The sequence below is a fragment of the Salmo trutta genome, chromosome 13, assembly GCF_901001165.1.
Source record: "Salmo trutta chromosome 13, fSalTru1.1, whole genome shotgun sequence".
Classification (NCBI taxonomy): domain Eukaryota; kingdom Metazoa; phylum Chordata; class Actinopteri; order Salmoniformes; family Salmonidae; genus Salmo; species Salmo trutta.
This window is the reverse complement of record NC_042969.1, coordinates 80,750,048-80,762,335: the sequence shown is the minus strand read 5'-3', so window position 1 is coordinate 80,762,335 and position 12,288 is coordinate 80,750,048. Positions and strand designations below refer to the sequence as shown.

The 12,288-nt window shown below is 45.6% G+C and overlaps 1 protein-coding gene across 1 annotated transcript in view; it reads right to left on the bottom strand.

The window, feature by feature from the left end:
- Nucleotides 1-321: 321 nt before the first annotated feature.
- LOC115206596 (phosphatidylinositol 3,4,5-trisphosphate 5-phosphatase 2A) overlaps nt 322-12,288 on the bottom strand; it is a gene marked incomplete in the record, with an annotated part of 39,083 nt that continues 27,116 nt past the window's right edge. Inside the window, 6 exon segments of the mRNA XM_029773740.1 lie at nt 322-1,368; nt 3,811-3,929; nt 4,065-4,743; nt 4,891-4,983; nt 5,136-5,220; nt 5,503-5,658. Coding sequence (XP_029629600.1) covers nt 1,269-1,368; nt 3,811-3,929; nt 4,065-4,743; nt 4,891-4,983; nt 5,136-5,220; nt 5,503-5,658 — 1,232 coding nt within the window.

The following is a 12,288-nucleotide window of genomic DNA, read 5'->3' as shown; positions in this document are numbered from 1 at the left end:
GGGGTACGGGAGAAGGGATGGGAGAGGGGGTACGGGAGAAGGGATGGGAGAGGGGGTATAGGAGAAGGGATGGGAGAGGGGGTATAGGAGAAGGGATGGGAGAGGGGGTATAGGAGAAGGGATGGGAGAGGGGGTATAGGAGAAGGGATGGGAGAGGGGGTATAGGAGAAGGGATGGGAGAGGGGGTATAGGAGAAGGGATGGGAGAGGGGGTATAGGAGAAGGGATGGGAGAGGGGGTATAGGAGAAGGGATGGGAGAGGGGGTACTATGCTATAGGACTAAAGGTAACATCAGATTAACACGACATTCACTCACATTTCTCCTGTTTCCTCTCATTGTGCAACACAGTCATTTTTTATTTTTTTTACAATAGTCAAATAACGTCAACATATACATTTATATAAAACAAATTCATGAATGTTAATGTATAATGTTAAAAACAGTCCTTTATATCACTTGGTGTGTCTTCAGTTTCTTACCTGTGGTCCTACTGAGGTTGCTAGGACAACAGCACCACCATGTGGTGAAAAGAACAACCAGCAGCGTGTGATGTGTGGCATTGTTTCTCAGTAAGGATCCTGGGGACCCACTGTGTTTAGGCTGGCTCAGCATCCATTAAACACTAATTAGTACATGGACGACTGCATGATGGGTACTGCAGTTTGTGCTACTGAAAGGGAAAGGGGCCTTGGACCCCAGCACGGCTCAACAAAAGGTTCAGTCAAACTGATAGAGGAAGGTCTCAGTGCTGGTGTGGTTCGCTACATTCCCTTTATCTCAAAAACAGAAAACACACAACAACAACAAAAAACACTGAACCAATGAACAGATAGTCATTAATAATCATATTCATGAGCAGAATAAAAACAATAATAAACTCAGTTCTACCAAGCTGTTTTTCTAGCTGAGGCAAGCCTGAAGAAGTCGCAGCCTGATGATGTCACTGAATGTCTACTACATCCCAGGAGCAGAATGGTTTCTCAGGAGGAGGTGAGAGGGACGGGGTCTGTTATGCGGGTGGCAGGGTAGAGGTCCATGTTTTGATTATTAACAAAGGACTGAAATGTTTCTACTGTTTAAATAAGGCTGGCTAACACAACAGCCACAGTCATATTAACATAAAGACACTAACACAGTACAATACATCTAAAAAAGGACGTTCGAAAAATCTGTTGGTCAACAGAAAGTATAATGGAGTGCAATTTCTCTCAGAAGGCACAGTCTGGCATGGATTAGCACGTCTCAGCTCAGCATGGACCGGTTCAGCTCACTTCTGCTGCTTCTGCTGTCTCAGGCTCTCCAGAAGAATCCTCTTGTGGGCGGAATCTAGAATGCCTGCCTCCTCCAGGTCCTCCTCTGTGATGTCACTGAGGAGGAACATGATTGGATGAGATTCATGAAATTACATGTTTCATGATTGACTGTGTGTGTCTCTCAAAATGCATACTACCGTACTCCGAGCATGCAAATTGCAGCACGGGAGGGTCGGAGTATGAGTCCAAATCAAAGTACCTGAAACGGAGCACGGAAGGCACTTCTAGAATGCGATCTCTGTTTGTAAATATTTTGAAGCATGCATCGATGCAAGCTTCAACGGAAAGTATTCAAAAAGAAACATGACCCAACCACCTAAGAAACTACGCACATTTTCGTGCATCTCATAAGCTTGACTACAATATTTTATCTTGATACGTTAATAAATACATGCTGTGTTCATTTTGGCATGGTTACCTGCTTACAATACCCACTGTAGTGTGCGTAGGTTGTAAGCCCATAGCAAGTCAATAGAGCTAACTGGCTAGCTACTACTGTCAGCTTGCCACCCATGAAGAATTGACATCTACCTTGGATAATGTTTGTGTTAGGTCATTTTTGCCTGTTATACCATCTGGTTAGCGATATTAATACAATTCACATATAGCTAACTGATAGTTATGAAGTAAAACGTTTGCTTTGTGTATATATTGTTTCATGTGTATTGCCATTGTCCTGAAGGTTCAGTGAATGGGTACGTCCATAGTAAATCAATTGGGCTGACGGGCTAGCTAGCTAGCCATTGAAGACTTGCTAAGTACCTACCAATAAAGAATTGACATCTACTGTACCTTGCATAACATTCGTTTTATGGTCATTTTTGCCTGTTTAACTAGCTAGCTGGCTATCTAGATTACAACGATTCACATACAGTGCCTTGCAAAATATTCATCCCCCTTGGCGTTTTTTCTATTTAGTTGCATTACAACCTGTAAATTAAATTGATTTTTATTTGGATTTCATGTAATGGACATACACAAAATAGTCTAAATTGGTGAAGTGAAAAAAATAACTTGTTAAAATAACCCCACCCCCCCAAAATGGAAAAGTGGTGTGTGCATATGTATTCACCCCCTTTGCTATGAAGCACCTAAATAAGATCTGGTGCAACCAATTACCTTCAGAATTCACATAATGAGTTAAATAAAGTCCACCTGTGTGCAATCTAAGTGTCACATGATCTCAGTATATATACACCTGTTCTGAAAGGCCCCAGAGTCTACAACACCACTAAGCAAGGGGCACCAACAAGCAAGCGGCATCATGAAGACCAAGGAGCTCTCCAAATAGGTCAGGGACAAAGTTGAGGAGAAGTACAGATCAGGGTTGGGTTATAAAAAAATATCAGAAACTTTGAACATCCCACGGAGCACCATTAAATCCATTATTAAAAAAATGGAAAGAACATGGCACCACAACAAACCTGCCAAGTGAGGGCCACCCACCAAAACCCAGACCAGGCAAGGAGGGCATTAATCAGAGAGGCAACAAAGAGACCAAAGATAACCCTGAAGGAACTGCAACGCTCCACAGTGGAGATTGGAGTATCTGTCCATAGGACCACTTTAAGCCGTACACTCCACAGAGCTGGGCTTTACGGAAGAGTGGCCAGAAAAAAGCCATTGCTTAAAGAAAAAAATAAGAAAACACATTTGGTGTTCACCAAAACGCATGTGGGAAACTCCCCAAACATATGGAAGAAGGTACTCTGGTCAGATGAGACTAAAAGTGACCTTTTTGGCCATCAAGGAAAACACTATGTCTGGCTCACCTCCCATCACCCGAGAACACCATCCTTTCTGGTGGCAGCATCATGCTGTGGGGATGTTTTTCATCGGCAGGGACAGGAAACTGGTCAGAATTTAAGGAATGATGGATGTCGCTAAATACAGGGAAATTCTTGAGGGAAACCTGTTTCAGTCTTCCAGAGATTTGAAACTGGGACGGAGGTTCCCCTTCCAGCAGGACAATGACCCTAAGCATACTGCTGAAGCAACACACGAGTGGTTGGAATGGCCTAGTCCATGCACGCTCAAATTCATTTTTTTGGTCTTATTTCTTGCTTGTTTCACAATAAAAAATATTTTGCATCTTGAAAGTGGTAGACATGTTGTGTAAATCAAGTGACAAACCCCCCCCCAAAAAAATCTATTTTAATTGATTGTAAGGCAACAAAATAGGAAAAATGCCAAGGGGGTGAATACTTTCGCAAGCCACTGCATATCTAGCTGATAATTATGAAGTAAAACATTTGCTTTGTGTATATCTTGTTTTGCCCATTGTCGTCATTGTCCTGGCTGGAAGAAGGTTCAGTGAATGGGGAGGTACCGTGTGAGGTAACACAGTAAGGGTGGTGTGAGTACTTCTCAAATGTAATGTTTAATGTGTTCTCCACACTCTTGTCCTCACAAGAATTTCCTCGGAGAATACACTTGGAGCATGAGAATGTGGAGCACAGTAGTATGCATAGAGAAACACCCTGTGTCTCTCTGTACCTGAGGAACTCCAGATCGTCCCAGCCGTTGTGTAGCAGACCTTCCTCATAGTGGTCCAGCCCTAGTCTCTGTAGCCACTCCCCCACGGAGAGGGACGAGCTACTGCTTCCCCACAGCGCCTACACACAGACACACACAGACACTTTAACACTGGAAAAGCTTTTCATTAATACATCATAATAACCTAACAACAACATGAGCACTTCTGTTTGCCTTTTATTCATAGTACTCCCTCCCTCCCACAAACATCTCACTTCTTCTGGTAGATCTTCAGCGATGCTCTCTGTGATGGGGGCTCGGGGAGGGAAGGTGCGACAGGCGTCCCCCAACCCCTGGCCTCTGAGGTGGGGGGGTGCAGAGGGGGCACGGGGGTACTCGCTCTCACTCAGTGTTTTCGCCATCTGCAGCACCGAACACGATTGGTCGTCCAGCCCCCCGGCCCCTCCCCTCCTAAAGTCCTCCCCCAAGACGAAGGCAGGACTGGGATTGGCTGCGGGGATCTTCACCTCGGCCAGGTCGGGGTACAGGGGGCGGGGTTTAGAGAAGGGGGTGTCGGCCATCTCCAGTGCTCCTTTAGGGAGGGGGGGAGGGGGGAAGTCAGGAGGAGGACGGTTCAGTGTGCCTCCCGCTCCTCCACCTGACACCACCCCCACCACTGCAATCCCATCATCCTCCGAGGACCCCTCCTCACTGATGGGCCGGACAGGGTGTCCAGCCGTGTGCCTGCGGGGGTGGGAGGACCCTGAGGAGGGCCTCCCCACTCCAGACAGGGGTGCCTTACCGGCTGGGGGGGAGCAGGGGGAGGGGAGGAGCTCCGAGGACAGGGTGGCAGCTGATTGGTTAGGAACGCCTTCCAGGATGTAGTAGGCGGGGTTATTGTAGCTGTTGTTTTTACAGGCAGATGGGTCTCCCTCTGCAGAGTCCTGCTTAGCCCTGGAATACACACAGCAGGAGCCTCAGGGGTGTGTGTGTGTGTGTGTGTGTGTGTGTGTGTGTGTGTGTGTGTGTGTGTGTGTGTGTGTGTGTGTGTGTGTGTGTGTGTGTGTGTGAGAGAGAGAGAGAGAAGAGTGTGTGTGTTACCTGGCTGCAGTCCCCTCCTCCTTGGTACTCCTCTCTCCCTCCTCGCTCACCTTCCCAAGCACAGCCCCCACGTGTCTGTGTGTCAAAGACGGCCTGCGAGACAGGGAGGAACACGCTAAGAACATGCTACAGAACACGCTACAGAACACGCTACAGAACATGCTACAGAACACGCTACAGAACACGCTACAGAAGTTTATGGTTTAACTCCACGGCGTGGTTAGGACTGGGGGGGTGTAACTCACTTGACGTAGTCGTGTCCTGATCGGGGGGGCAGGGTGGATCTGCCTTTGGGTCCCCCTGTCTCATCTTTATCCACACTGATCCACTCTACAGGACACACACACACACACACACACACACACAATCAAAATCAATCAACCAATCAAAATCAATCAACCAATCAATATCAATCAACCAATCAATATCAATCAACCAATCAATATCAATCAACCAATCAAAAACCATTTTGTTCTTTCAGCAGAATGTTTTGGTCCTCCTAAAATGTAATTAGCCTATTGTTAAGGATGGATGAATGTAGTTTATAAACCGTACTTCCAATCAACCAATCAATCAATGTCCTTTACCACAGACACAGACAGACAGTGTTACCATAGAGCCTCTCCCTGGTACCCATCCTCTCTGCTGGCACGCGGACCCTCATAGACCCTCTGATGTTACCCGTCTCCTCCCCTCTGTGGGACAGGTAGGTATGGAACTGCTGTGCTGTACTGCCTATCATTGACTTCAGAGCCACCACACACTCTCCTGAGGGGAAGACACACACATACGATCAGTATAACACACCAGGCTTTCATTAGCTGGCTTTTGGCTGATATTTTTTATTTTATTTAAAGCTGATAAATAAAATTGCATCAGCCAATTGTTAGGCAGAAGAAAAAAATCCCAATTCAAAATAATTATTTTTAGCCTTTTCATTGATGGAAATAAATCTGACCGGTGCTCATTGGTCTATAGGTTAATTTGCATAATTTAGTGAAATTAAATTGCGCATGTGTATTTTCATTAGTCGTAATGATTCTTATGATTCTACAGCTCCTGAAGTGAAACATGATTTTAGAAACCCAATCATTTCACAACAAATCTAAAACGCTTCAATTCCGTGTTAAAAAACAGCTTTGATGGTCATGACGATAAAAAGCTAAAAAATAACATGTAACTAGTAATTCCAAGCGAGCTTCTTATTTGCCATTAAAGTGCTTTAGCCAACGGTGGGCAGGCTTCAGCGCATCACACACCACCTCTCAACGTGAAGCTGGAGGCAGTACACGCATTTTGAAAACGTTTACTTAAATTGTGTGAAACCTTAACGTTTTACTTCATATTATGAAGCATGTCTTGCTTCATAGTAGCCGAGACCATCAAAAAAAGTGTCTATAAACGTGGAGGTAATTGTTTTAAAGACTTTCATATGCCATTGAAACCAGTAGTCTACTTTTTTTTTTTTAGAAAGACATAACGTGCATAATGTAATAGGGACGTATGTCTACAGTTCAGGGGAAAAAGACTGAAAAAGCAGAGGATGTTCAAGATCGTGGGCTACCTTTCAATATAATACTACCTTTCAATATAATACTACCTTTCAATATAATACTACCTTTCAATATAATACTACCTTTCAATATAATACTACCTTTCAATATAATAAGTACATATGCCATTGAATATATGAATAGGTACATATGCCATTGAAACCAGTAGTCTACTGTTTCATAAAGACTTCCATATGCCATTGAAACCAGTAGCCTCTCTCTCTTATGTTCTATTGGTTTTCAAATCAACTTTCATTGTCCAGTAGCCAAAGGCACAAGCCTAGTAATATTCACAACCCATGTTAGTTGTTGCATCTTTAGATCTCCCCCTCTATATAAATTTAGAATGGATATTTTCTTCTCCGTCACTTGTGTTTTCCGCTAATTGCATTATGGAACAAACATTCACATTACATATGTCGAATCTTAATGACCCATTTCATCGCAGGATGAAAATAACTAGGCTAGTTATTTTATGGCTGGTTATGACACCTACATAAGGGTGTCAAAGCCCACTAAACCTACCACACAAGGTAAAACATTCCATTACACCATAGCCTACTTGTCAATAGTATGTTTACGTTATATAACATTTTCTGAAAATGACCATATTCAATTATCATCATTGTAATTGCGTACACATTGATGTCAGACATGCACCTACCCCAATGCTCTGACGTCAGACATGCACCTACCCCAATGCTCTGAGGTCAGACATGCACCGACCCCAATAGTCTGACGTTAGACATCTACCTACCCCAATGCTCTGACTTCAGACATGCACCTACCCCAATGCTCTGATGTCAGACATGCACCTACCCCAATGCTCTGACATCAGACATGCACCTACCCCAATGCTCTGAGGTCAGACATGCACCTACCCCAATGCTCTGAGGTCAGACATGCACCGACCCCAATGCTCTGAGGTCAGACATGCACCGACCCCAATGCTCTGAGGTCAGACATGCACCGACCCCAATGCTCTGAGGTCAGACATGCACCGACCCCAATGCTCTGAGGTCAGACATGCACCGACCCCAATGCTCTGACGTTAGACATGCACCTACCCCAATGCTCTGACATCAGACATGCACCTACCCCAATGCTCTGAGGTCAGACATGCACCGACCCCAATGCTCTGAGTTCAGACATGCACCGACCCCAATGCTCTGAGTTCAGACATGCACCGACCCCAATGCTCTGAGTTCAGACATGCACCGACCCCAATGCTCTGAGGTCAGACATGCACCGACCCCAATGCTCTGAGGTCAGACATGCACCGACCCCAATGCTCTGAGGTCAGACATGCACCTACCCCAATGCTCTGATGTCAGACATGCACCTACCCCAATGCTCTGATGTCAGACATGCACCTACCCCAATGCTCTGATGTCAGACATGCACCTACCCCAATGCTCTGAGGTCAGACATGCACCGACCCCAATGCTCTGAGGTCAGACATGCACCTACCCCAATGCTCTGATGTCAGACATGCACCTACCCCAATGCTCTGATGTCAGACATGCACCTACCCCAATGCTCTGATGTCAGACATGCACCTACCCCAATGCTCTGAGGTCAGACATGCACCGACCCCAATGCTCTGATGTCAGACATGCACCTACCCCAATGCTCTGATGTCAGACATGCACCGACCCCAATGCTCTGTTGATGATGACTGGGATGAATTCAGGAACAGATTTCAGGAGCAGGACAAGACACCCTCTTTGTGACTGATGACTGATATAAGGGCCTATCTGGCTTATATTATTATGATGGTCATAATGCTTCATAACAGTGTCAAACTGTATGTTCTGAGTCCAAGTAAAGTGACACAGGATGAGCATAATGTTCTGGTCATAAGTTCTATATAATATCATGAAAAAACACGACTTAAGAATTCATTAAAACAACAATGGATTTAAGAAACAAAGTTTCAAACAAAAGGAAAGTTCTTCGCAGTGAAAAAACACATTTGAATAAAAGTGGGTTATGTAGGTGTCATAACCAACCATAAAATAACACAATATATGTCACAACAGGTGTAAAAATATGTGTCATGACAGTGTATGACCATATTATGACAGGCTATGAAACGCTAAGTTAGGTCAGCTGTTATGACATGGTTATGACCGTGTCATAATGTGTTATGATGCAAGGTGTCAAATAAAGTGTTACAGTTTTGATGTTTAAGACAAGCATTAGGCTAAATCAATGAATGTTTATCTCAGCGCCTGTGTGGTCCAGCAAGTACCGCTGCTGAATACGGCACAAATATACCAGAGTAGTCATCCGACCCACTACTGACCTAGTACCAAAGATTTGTATAACTTAACCACGATAGACCACACAGCCTGTCGTTTCAAATGGGAACAGATTAGCCATAGTGGGCAGAACCAAGCAAGGAGGTGTGCGGAGCTAAGCTCGTGCTAGCGATATCCTATTGGCACGAATTACTATATTTCCGTTGGTTAACGCCTACTTTGTGAAGTACGTGTCCACGCAATAACTCAATTTGCCTTTGCACTCCTAAACAAAGCCCTTTTTGGAAACTTTGGCAAAGGGCAAAGTCTACAAAACTTAGCCCACTCTGTTCGTAACAAATTGTAGTTTTGGGAACAGAAAACTGTATTGAGATCAAATGATTCATCGATGAGTAAATTATCAGAATGTCGGCCAATATCAATCTGGTTCCATCTTCTCCCACTGCTGGCCACTGGGCTTCCTCTCACTACCATATTTGGTAAAGTGTTACACTCACTACCATATTTGGTAGTGAGTGGAAACGCCAAACAGATGCTTCAGATTTATACATCCAGTGAAATATCTGTCTCATTGTTCTATCTGTGCTAACACTCTTCTAGCTACTCTCTGTGGGCGGTACTGTCTGGAGGAACTAGCCCTGGTCTGGAGGAACTAGCCCTGGTCTGGAGGAACTAGCCCTGGTCTGGAGGAACTAGCCCTGGTCTGGAGGAACAAGTCTGGAGGAACTAGCCCTGGTCTGGAGGAACTAGTCCTGGTCTGGAGGAACTAGTCCTGGTCTGGAGGAACTAGCCCTGGTCTGGAGGAACTAGCCCTGGTCTGGAGGAACTAGCCCTGGTCTGGAGGAACTAGCCCTGGTCTGGAGGAACTAGCCCTGGTCTGGAGGAACTAGCCCTGGTCTGGAGGAACTAGTCCTGGTCTGGAGGAACTAGTCCTGGTCTGGAGGAACTAGTCCTGGTCTGGAGGAACTAGTCCTGGTCTGGAGGAACTAGCCCTGGTCTGGAGGAACTAGCCCTGGTCTGGAGGAACTAGTCTGGAGGAACTAGCCCTGGTCTGGAGGAACTAGTCTGGAGGAACTAGCCCTGGTCTGGAGGAACTAGTCCTGGTCTGGAGGAACTAGCCCTGGTCCGGAGGAACTAGCCCTGGTCTGGAGGAACTAGCCCTGGTCTGGAGGAACTAGTCCTGTCTGGAGGAACTAGTACCGTTCTAGCTACTCTCTGTGGGCGGTACTTGTACTCTCTCAAGTCATTTCTGAAGGAAGTAACTTACTTTTTACTCAGTTACATTTTACCAAATCACTTCAGTTCCACAGATATATATTATTACATTGTCGCTGTCGGATGAAAACCTCCTAATCAAATTTGGTAGGCCTATATGTGGAAGCTGAAGACAGCAGCCCTAACCGCTAGATCACCCCAGGTCACATCTGAACTCCATTTAGACAGTTCATCCGTAACCGTAGGATACCCTAGACAGTTCATCCGTAACCGTAGGATACCCTAGACAGTTCATCCGTAACCGTAGGATACCCGAGACAGTTCATCCGTAACCGTAGGATACCCGAGACAGTTCATCCGTAACCGTAGGATACCCGAGACAGTTCATCCGTAACCGTAGGATACCCGAGACAGTTCATCCGTAACCGTAGATACCCGAGACAGTTCATCCGTAACCGTAGGATACCGAGACAGTTCATCCGTAACCGTAGGATACCCGAGACAGTTCATCCGTACCCGTAGGATACCCGAGACAGTTCACTCCGTAAACCGTAGGATACCCGAGACAGTTCATCCGTAAACCGTAAGGATACCCGAGACAGTTCATCCGTAACCGTAGGATACCCGAGACAGTTCATCCGTAACCGTAGGATACCCGAGACAGTTCATCCGTAACCGTAGGATACCCGAGACAGTTCATCCGTACCGTAGGATACCCGAGACAGTTCATCCGTAACCGTAGGATACCCGAGACAGTTCATCCGTACCGTAAGATACCCTAGACAGTTTCATCCGTAACCGTAGATACCCTAGACAGTTCATCCGTAACCGTAAGATACCCGAGACAGTTCATCCGTAACCGTAAGATACCCGAGACAGTTCTACCGGAACGCGAGACCTTTCATCGTAACCGTAGATACCCGAGACAGGTTCATCCGTAACCGTAAGATACCCGAGACAGTTCATCCGTAACCGTAAGATACCCGAGACAGTTCATCCGTAACCGTAGGATACCCTAGACAGTTCATCCGTAACCGTAGGATACCCTAGACAGTTCATCCGTAACCGTAGGATACCCTAGACAGTTCATCCGTAACCGTAGGATACCCTAGACAGTTCATCCGTAACCGTAGGATACCCGAGACAGTTCATCCGTAACCGTAGGATACCCGAGACAGTTCATCCGTAACCGTAGGATACCCGAGACAGTTCATCCGTAACCGTAGGATACCCGAGACAGTTCATCCGTAACCGTAGGATACCCTAGACAGTTCATCCGTAACCGTAGGATACCCTAGACAGTTCATCCGTAACCGTAGGATACCCTAGACAGTTCATCCGTAACCGTAGGATACCCTAGACAGTTCATCCGTAACCGTAGGATACCCTAGACAGTTCATCCGTAACCGTAGGATACCCTAGACAGTTCATCCGTAACCGTAGGATACCCTAGACAGTTCATCCGTAACCGTAGGATACCCTAGACAGTTCACCCGTAACCGTAGGATACCCTAGACAGTTCACCCGTAACCGTAGGATACCCTAGACAGTTCATCCGTAACCGTAGGATACCCTAGACAGTTCATCCGTATCCGTAGGATACCCTAGACAGCTCATCCGTAACCGTAGGATACACTAGACAGTTGTATGTCGTAGACTCGTGTAGACCAATATCTATCTTGTGTTATTAAGCTATATAAAATAACGGTCATTGATGTGTATGGCTGCATTTCAGATACATCTCTGTACATTTGAATGTTGCAGTAATAAGACCTAAGCCTATAGCGTTTGAGCGAGAGAACGTTCTTTTAAGATAGCGCGCCCTGATCCCAATGACTTGACTGCCCCCGCAAGGAGAGAAAGACAACTGCTCATTTCTAACCAATCACGAGGCTATTTAGAATTTTCTGATGCATCAGGAAAATTCTCTGCAACAAAAGCGTGATCAAGTTAAGATCTGACATCTGTAGCCTACTGCCATGTGAGCATTGCTGTGCTTCTAGTGTGAAGAAATAATTGATCAAGCCAGAACGTGCTGAACTGTTGCATCAGACTCGATGCTTTTTACATTTTCTGGGGGATGTAACCTAGGCCTACTGGTTATATCGTCCAACAACTGTCCCAGAGTCTGTTTGGAATAGGCTATTTCTTTCTCACACAGAAAGACAAGGAAACCAAAATAATAGGTAAACTGTTATACTATGGATTGTAAATTAGGCTGACTCATCTCATTGGCTGAGGAAAAGTAAACGTGGACAGATCTTCTAACGTCTTCAAAGTGCTCATCTGAATTCGCTAAGAAGGACGAAGGCTGTTGCATCCTCGCCTTTCATGTTGTGTTAAAAGTTCTTAGGGCTAGGGGGCAG